Below are 9472 nucleotides of genomic sequence, written 5' to 3' on the forward strand. Positions count from 1 at the left end.
TCACACTAAGGTTACATGAATGTAGATACACATTTACTGATTGGGTAACATGTATAAAAGATGTGACGCGTTCAAAGCGTCTCACAACGCTCCTCCTCGTTACTCTTCCAGTACCGGTTATAAAAAGAAGATGCTAAGCCAGCACTAGGTTTGAAGTGTCGACCTGTCGGCTAGAGGCCAGTGCCCGGCAGCAGGTATTCACATGCTCGCAGAGCTTTTGTGTGCGAAGCCAGTACGCAAAACGGAAAATTGAAATTTATTGGTATTAGTACCAGTAGTAGTACTGTAAATACACTTGTACGTGAGCGGCAGCGCAGCAGTAGACCCTTTTCCTATGCATAATAGATAGGGCCGTATCGAGCCCTGTATCAAAGACACAGCTCTTTTTTATCAAATTTGTTGTACCCACTGCCCATTTATTAACAGATTTAAATTGGGGTGCAGCTCATAATTTGTGAGGTTGCCAAAGATCTGATGTTTTGACCTGCTGCTGTTTTCGTTGCCGCTTTAATTTTAGGCTACTCTTCCTTTGATAGTTCGGATATTAATGGACCACATGTTTATTACATTAAATTATATTAAATAATTAATAATTAATTACTAAGGTATCATCATCAATTTTCATTGTGTCGCACTTTGTAACTGGTAACGCACTTACAAAAATACATGTAACAGATTTCGAACATTTTTGAAAGAGTTTGTCCAACATTTGAATGTTTCCTTAATTTACAGCACGTTTATCCTTATTTAAAACCTGACAAATGTTCACATATATTCTCAAGTTTTAAAGCCTATTAGGCAAACTCCTCCCACATTCCGAATTTTACTTGATTTGATTAATTGCTTTGTTTCCGCCTAATGGAATAAGTGTTTTTATTTTGGAATGGCCATAACCAATAATAGTAGAGTATGCTCGGAACGCTGGGGTTGCAACCACGTTGAAAACACAGGGGATGGTAAGCAGACCAATGGGAGTAACTTAAAATACCGTAGGCAGGGCTCAACTTAATGTTACAGGTCTTACGTACATTGTATCAAGGGTTGAAGTTTAAATGTTCTCGAAAAAGGTAGAGCAATTTTCCATTTTTATGGAGGTGTGAACATTAAAATTCATAGATCCTACTTAACATAATCGTAATCAAATTTTAAATAATAATAATTTTTTTATAATTCTAACATCTGCTGTGTTATCTCTACATAAATGTAGAGATGTAAGAAAATGTTGTTTTTCTTGTTGTTGTTTTCTCCCATAAAATAGTCCCAAAGATGGGATAAGGAGTCACTTAATGACATGCGCAGAAGTAAAGAGCGAAGAGGAGTTTCATGATATTGTGATTAGGTACGCTATTGGCGGTGCTTGTAAAATAGTCGGAAACTTAGTTTCGTTACAGCAACTTAAGCCAGGCAATATAAGATATAGATATACTGATTTTAACTCCAGTGACTTTGACCGTTTGCAAAAACCGGTGCAATGGAGAAATTGGCACAGTTTGTGACAAAATCTTTCGAGTATAGTTTAATAAATAATCGCGTTAACGATTTGTTTAACTCAATGACCGAAGTGCAAATTCAAAAACAGTCGGAAATTAAAACTTCTACCCTTGTAAAATCCAATAATTCGGTTGAAAGTTATACCGATAATTACAATAGTGATGACGAAACTGTAGATATTGATATCACTGATTTCTCTGTTGCGGAAAATAATGCAATGGGAGATTTACAGAAACAATCCCCTAGTGACACATCAATAGAAAAACACTCCTTAAGCTCGAGTAAATTTAAAACAAATGTGGCGAAACCAAGAAACTGGTTAATATCGGAGGAATTCCAGACGGAAACCAGGTCAGGAGGTAAAAGGAAAACAATTTGTATGAATCAACCAAATCTCACAATTGAATAAAGTTAATTTTTTTCGAAAGCTGCGGATAACTTAAAATATACGCGTTTTTTTATTGCATTGCACTGCAATGCTGAACATTAATATACATGTCGCTTGAACGCAGGGACTATAATCGTCTCAAGTTTAATTAATAAAAATAATACAACAATGAATTACTTCCAAGTTTTATTCACTCATTTACAAAGTAATAATTGGTTTAAATTTGTACTTTACAACTGAACCAATAACACTACTCGACAAAATTGAATTTGGGACATTGTTTAATTGTTTAATGTTTAATGTTTTTCACTTAAATAGCTTTAGTATCTTACATCTGGTTGTAAAGAACTTTGTCATTCGGAAAACTAATTGATGCAGCTAGAAAATGGCTTCAAGCACTTTGTGGTTTCAGCATGCCGCCTGAGAAATATATATGTATATATAAAGTAAATAGTGTATTTACATTGCATTTGTGGTAGAAAATTGTAACACACAGAAGGAAACGTTTCCTGTCCTTAAAGTATATTCTTGATCAATATCAATAGCCCTCGATAGTAACACAACTCGACAAAATTTAACTTTTTTTCCCACAAGGAACCATATACATAGGTATTTCTGTCTGTCCGTCCGTCCGTCCTGATAAGCGCCTGAGATCATTAGAGCTAAAACAACCACATTTTCCATCCGGACTTCTGTAAAATCACACTGTTAAAAGAATATTTTAAAATTTGGTCCCGTCCTTTTTTCATTAAGGCAAATATATCTTACATCCACAATTTTAGAGATGAGAGAATACCAACGAGGAGGAACGATGTGAGACGTGGTGTAACGCGTCGCAACTTTTGTCCCCAGTACTTCGTCAGTATATAAGTATGAATATGCATATGTATGGAATTAATGTCTACTTTGTGATTTTTTTTCAATTTTCGTTTTACATTTTTTTTACAACTGTTATCTACATTGTCATTTTGTCTTTAATAAGGATGGGATAGGATTTGATAGGTATGGCCATTCTCTACGAAACTGCGTTTTTAGTTGTCTCCTATCTCTAAAATCTGCGGATGTGAGTGATTTTCTCCCTTTTTATGGGTGGAAGGGGGAGGTGAAAAATGTTGATATATGTACTCTTTTAACTGTGTGATATTTTTAAACAAACTTGATTGAGTGTGATTAATCACACAACATTTGGTTTATCTAGCTCCCATAGTCTCTGAGGAATAAGTAGGCATCAAACAAGACGTTAAGCTTAATGAAGACCAAACAGTCTGGAAAGTTGAAATAACCAATCAATAATATATGTTCCTTATTTAATAGGAATGTTATTTTTGTCAAACAATTGTTTGTCGAATATTTTCGAGCACACTACACTCAGACCGTCTCCTTCTCGACATACCCATACAATGTGAACCACCCTTCCAAAACTGTGCAAAGAAATCCTACATAGATATAACAAAATAATAAACACATTTTGCAGAACTAATTCCTGGTAATGTAAGTGACTCTTCAGACGACAGTAGCACCACAAAATTTGCATCTGATGAACTTACTATGGCCGAAAAGTGTAGTTCTAAAGATCAAACTACAATACGAGAGCAATTAAAACATCACTCATCTTTAGTATGCAGTAATAAGCAGCGTCGATCACGAACAAACTTTACACTCGATCAACTTAACGAACTGGAACGTCTTTTTGAAGAAACACACTACCCTGATGCTTTTATGCGAGAGGAATTGAGTCAGCGATTGGCTCTTAGCGAGGCCAGAGTGCAGGTAATTATTTAAGCAAAGGTCATATATTTTCTGCATATTAAGATGTCTCACAAAGTGTCCAAAACAACCCTGCTAAGAACCCTGAGCACAAATTTGTTTTCTAATACCCGTTACTCGAAGAGTAAATAGGGTATGTTGTATTTGTGGTCGAAGAAATGTGCGTAACGCTAAGAAGGAAACGTTTCCGACCCTATAAATTATATATGTACATATATTCAGTATCAAAAGCCGAAGCTATTTCTGTCTGTCCGTCCGCAATCAGACGCTATAGGGGAGCTACAGCCATCATATTTTGCAGCTAGACTGCTCATACCGTATCACACAAAGAGCGCAAATCTGTCATGTACACAATTCTTAAGATACAGAAGATTGTATGCTGATATGTATGGCCAAGGGTCAGATTGTATCATTATTATAGCCAGAATTATGAAATAATTTTCAGTGGCTACAACATACACCTTCCAGTAACTCTGAGCTCAGATATGTATGTTCATATGTACAAATGTATGTATGTATTATGTATATGCAGACTGAGTGAGTACCGGGTATACAAGTTTTGACGCGTACAGAGCGTATTACAGCGTTCCTCCTCGTTTTTTTATATCTTTATTATACTTGTACTAATGACAAAAAGACAAATTGTCTGTTCTTAGCAATTGCAAAGCAAAAACACAATTTATTGAGTTGAAGTTTTCAACCACCACCGTTCAAGGATATATGGGATGTTAAGTGGTGTTTCCCACCCTTCCGTCATATGAACGGCAAGCAAGAAAATTGTTTTAGCATCAGGGGGCCGATTAAAGGTTAAACACTCAATCAGGGCTGCTCACATTAAACGTTTATGTAGGTTTTACACTTGCTTAGAAAATTACACTCAGAAAATTTTCGAGCATACAAAATATTCAATATTTCCGCCTATGATATAGTATGATACGAATGAATATAATAAACATAAATTTCTAGCTACACTTTCATAAAATGGAAGTACAGACGCAGGTGCTAATTAAGAATATACATGTGTATACTTTACTGAGTTAGAAACAGTTACATATATGTACATGAATGTACATAGTACATATGTACATAGTTACATCTGCACTACTTAAATTATAATCTGTGATTAAGGCCTGTTGTTTGTGCATGAAACGAAACTAAAGCAAGCTGGGGAATCAGATTTTCATCAGTTTTTGGTAAATAGTGCCAGTTTGAAAGTTCAACTGAAATTAAAAGGAAAGAAAGGGAAAGAAACATAGCTGGTCGTTGCATTGAGTATGCATTCGGGAGTTGCCAATAATGCATACGGTTTGCCAAAGGTCCGTTATTGCCAAAAGAGAGCAAAAACGAAATAATTATTTAATTTACAATGTTTTTTTGACGCCGGCGATCTATTTCAAACATTTTTCCTTTTAAGCAATATATTTTTCTGGACTGTCTTCCAGCTGTTCTCTCAGTTCGCACACGCTCTCCATATCGCTCTATTGGTATAAACAACAACTACAACATTGGATAAGAACAACTGGCGACTTGTGTACGACTTATACGTTTTTGTATCGATAAACCCTCAAAAACGAGCTCGCAAGCGCGAAATCAATTAAGTTTATTTGTTGTCCCGCAAAATGCTCACAAACTAGCTCGCATACGAGCCTTTGGGCGAGAGAACTTGGAAACGAGCAGAAGGCGCACTTTTCACAAGATTGAGTGTGTGAGAGAGAGGAAGCACGCGAAATGTTCATGAATATAATGTGTTGATTTTTTGTTCGGCGAAGTATTCAGAGATAGAGGCAAAGTGTAAAATACAAATAAGTTCATTAAGAGCTTCTGTCGCCAAGTATTGGGCCAAATAGAGAGTAATGGTGTGGCGAAGTTAGACTTCTGGCGTGGCGGCCTTGACACAATTTTAGAATATAGAAGTAAGTGCCCATGCATATTTCTCCGATTTCTAATACTTTCTATAAATTATACAGATGCATTTAAACCAGTGGTCGGCACTCATAATTTCACAGTCTAGCAGTGCGTTTTTGGTTTACCAACCACTGTAATGCACATGTACGTGAGCGGTACCGCAGCAGTACAGCAGCCGAGCTGAGCCCTATTGGCGCCTGAGGAACGCGCAACTTAAAAAATATTTTCAAAATGCACAGGAGGATTGTAGAAAACCGAAGCAATTAAACAGAAAAAAAAAAACATAACATTATTACAACATTAATAATATATTTACATTAAAATTGTATAATATACATAAATATTCAAATTGGAGAACAAGGAAACGTTTCCGACCCTGTAAATTTTATAAAATCTTGATCAGGATCAATAACCGAGACAATATAATCATGTCTGTCCGTCCGTCTTTTCGTCCCAACGAGCGCATAGAAATCAGAGATCTAAGAAGCTGGAGCAATCAAAATTTACACTTCCATACATCGCAAAGGGCTAAAATCTCGCACAGTCACAATTTTGATGTTAAGAGAAAACTAACAAATATATACTACTGAATAACGGGCGTTGAACAGTTGTGACGCGTTCCAGTGCGTCTTACAAGGTTCCTCCCTGTTGTTTTTTTATTTTTATGGGGATGAATTTTTTATTTCATTAGTATATGATACGAGTACTGAATAATGGGGGTTGGCAAACGAAAGAAGCGAGTTAGCAGGAGGCATTTTATATACACTTTTCATTTGGAAAATTATAGCTTAATAAATTGTATTAAATAAAAACTAACGTACATTCAAGGGTATACAAAAATATAACTATAAAATATTTACATACCTACTTTCAGGTTTGGTTTCAAAACAGACGGGCAAAATGTAGAAAACATGAAAGTCATATGACCCATAAAGGTAAGATCAAAAGATTTGCTCGAAAAAAAATGTACATACATACATATGTACTTAAATAGAGTTAGCTTAGAGGGGCGAAACTTATAAAAGCTAGTTTTTTCACATGCTGCTAAGTTAGTTTAAATGAAAGGCTAAGCCGTTTTGATATAGCATACTTATGTAGATGGACTAGGGGGCAAGCTCCCTGCAAATTCACTTCGCTAACTTCTAATGTTATAATAAATTCATCTCCATACAAAAGCGAAGAAAACCTTTGTGTGCACTTTGTACTTTGTACTTTGTCTGACATCAATTCGGAACTGCGTTTAAGTTTTCTCTCATCTTCAAAATATTGAATGTTGAGGGGCTGTGAGAAATTTTGAAGTACACTTGTAACATTGTGATATTAGAGAAGTTACTCCAGCTCTCGACAGGCGGACAGACGGACAGACACGGCTATATCGAATAGGCTATTGATGCTAATCAAGAATATACACCTACATATGTACATGTATGTATGTATGTACATATATGTCCCTTATAGTGTCGGAAACGTTTCCTTCGTTGTGCGTTACGCACATTGCTCCGTTCGCAAATACAATATACCCTATTTACTCTTCGAGTACCGGGTATAAGAAAAACTTTTCGTGTGATTTGTGGTCGGAACTTAATAAGTATGTATGTACAAACGTAATTTGATAGAATTGATAAGTTCAAATGTACATGCATAAGTATGTACATACATACATATGTATGTACATATTTGTAAGGACCTTTTTTTATAATCAACATCACACAGTTTATACCACTGACTGCAGCGACTTGACTTATTTTTGTTTAACACTTCTCCGCCGCGGAGAATAAATAGAATTAAATGGTTTCACAGTTTTCCAAAAACATTGTAGTTACTTGTTATTATTTCACTTCATCCCCCAACCATTCATAATCAATGCTAAGCCAATTGCATCTGTCTTCCCCTTTTTATTGCTTGAATATTTAATTTAATTAAGCTGGCAGGGATTTCTGTCGTTGTCAAAAAAAAGTGTTAATACTGCAGAAGGGAATTCAATTTGTCGTAAAAAAAAATTGAGCAGATGTGTGTATGACGAACTTTGCTCTAATTTACAGATTACATAAATGTACATACATATGTAAATTCTCAATTTAAATACGAATTTATGCATACATACATATTACACTGAATTGAGGTCTGTCCATTTAAATCTTATGATTTTGGGGTCGCTGAATCAAAATCTGAGGTTCGTTTTTCATTAAGGCAGTTTGGGTCTCTAGAAAATCTAAGAATTAACTTACGGATCCACTTCATTACACTCTAGATTTTGGGGTGGCTGATTACGAATTAGATGTCAGTATACTTGTTCTAGGCTGTGTCGAGTCCATTAAGGAAGTTTGGAGACCATTTCGTTGTAAAATAAAAATGTAATCGTCCTTTTTGGGTTCAGGTTTGCGAAAACGTCACCTTATAAACGTCACCGATCTGCTGTACAATCTTTTTGTGTGGTTTGACTTAATTTTTGGCCAGAGATTCGTGAAAAAGCCACTTTAATTGCAAAAACAAAAATTGCAACAACATTGCAAAAAATAAATATAAAGCGAATTTATTCGGATATTTATTCATGGGTTAACTGAGTTAACTCATTAACTCATAAACTCATAATTTTAAAATTAATTATGGCCGGAGGCCCCACATCCCCACAATTAGGTGATCATAGAGACGGCAGAACGGTCCGACGGAGCTTCGACTAATAAGGCATTCTGATAAATACGTTTCCAAGCTTCCTTGTTTAACTGAAAATTAATCAATCTATTAAAAAAAGGATTATAAAATTTGGTTGAAAATATGTATCGGGTTTACTTTTGAAACTTGTTGAGCATAATCAGTTGATTGGCAATGTACACATTGATATTTATATTTATATTTCTAGGAATCGCATTACGCAGTCGAAGCCCTTCAACAATAACTTCTTTGGAACCCTGCCGCATGCATCCATATGTAAGTTTGGCGACCATACAAAACACAATAGTTGCATCGATCCCTGTAACTGCGACCACTACAAATCCACAACCAGCGAGAAATAAAAGCAGTAGTAAAAATGTTACCGAAGATCCTACGTATACCACAGCAATATCACATTCAGGGACTAAGAATTTATCCAGCACCGTCGCTGCAGCTTTTTCAGCATTTGATCCAGCCCTTATTTCGGTAGCCGCTCATCAGGTAAATAACATCAAATTATGACCACAAATGTTGTTATTTCACTTATAAATGTATTCCAGTATGCTGCTGCAATAACCAATGGAAGTGGAATTTTCTCGGTCCCACAGTATTCAATAAATCTCGCTGCATTTGCCGCAGCTCACAGCAAACGTTCAAGTATTGCAGATTTAAGAATGAAAGCAAAAAAACACTCTGAATCATTAGGGTTTGAATCTGATATTTTTCATTAGTAAGATCTTAAATTACTTTTAAGACTAACCATTTTAGGAAAAAACAAATAAATAATATAGTATTTTATTGTTTTACATATGTACAGTGTATTTTATTATTTAATAAAGCTTTGTTTTGCAAAAGTTAAATATTTACCCGATAGGGTATTTCTGTACATATATTCTTGATCAGCATCAATAGCCGAGTCTATATCTGACTGTCTGTCTATCCGTCCGTGCACGCACTCTATTTTGTGAAGTGAGAATTCGGAGAATTCTTTTATTGGCTCACTGCAGAACTCTAGCAGAATATTACAAACGCTGTTGCCTGACACGAAATTATAAGCATCAGCTGTTTTTTCATGGATGGTGGATGGTGTTAACGCCAAAATCCAACGCTCATGCCATGGACCATGCTTAGAACCAGATGGAAGGTTTGGATCATTGAGGAACAACAAGGTTTGATTATGTCAGGTTACGCCTATGTCGATTTACGCTTCAATACAAAAACTGATTATGGTCAGTATTTTTAAAACAGTCACTATTTTATTTGAAAACA

General features: G+C 35.6%; 1 protein-coding gene across 2 annotated transcripts; it reads left to right on the plus strand.

The window, feature by feature from the left end:
- The first annotated feature begins 1427 nt into the window (after positions 1-1427).
- Positions 1428-8966, plus strand: LOC117584153 (paired mesoderm homeobox protein 1). Of its 2 annotated transcripts, XM_034272914.1 has the most exons (6): positions 1428-1850; positions 3354-3649; positions 6426-6486; positions 8412-8479; positions 8610-8704; positions 8764-8870. In XM_034272914.1, the coding sequence occupies exons 1-5, from the start codon at positions 1472-1474 to the stop codon at positions 8691-8693; spliced, it is 888 nt and encodes a 295-aa protein (XP_034128805.1). In that variant the 5' UTR covers positions 1428-1471; the 3' UTR covers positions 8694-8704; positions 8764-8870. The 2 variants fall into 2 exon arrangements, with proteins under 2 accessions (XP_034128805.1, XP_034128803.1); XM_034272912.1 differs by having other exon boundaries at positions 1436-1850; positions 8412-8704; positions 8764-8966.
- The last annotated feature ends 506 nt before the right edge of the window (positions 8967-9472 follow it).

This window comes from Drosophila guanche, unplaced genomic scaffold (genome assembly GCF_900245975.1).
Source record: "Drosophila guanche unplaced genomic scaffold, DGUA_6, whole genome shotgun sequence".
In the NCBI taxonomy this organism is placed as follows: Eukaryota; Metazoa; Arthropoda; class Insecta; order Diptera; family Drosophilidae; genus Drosophila; species Drosophila guanche.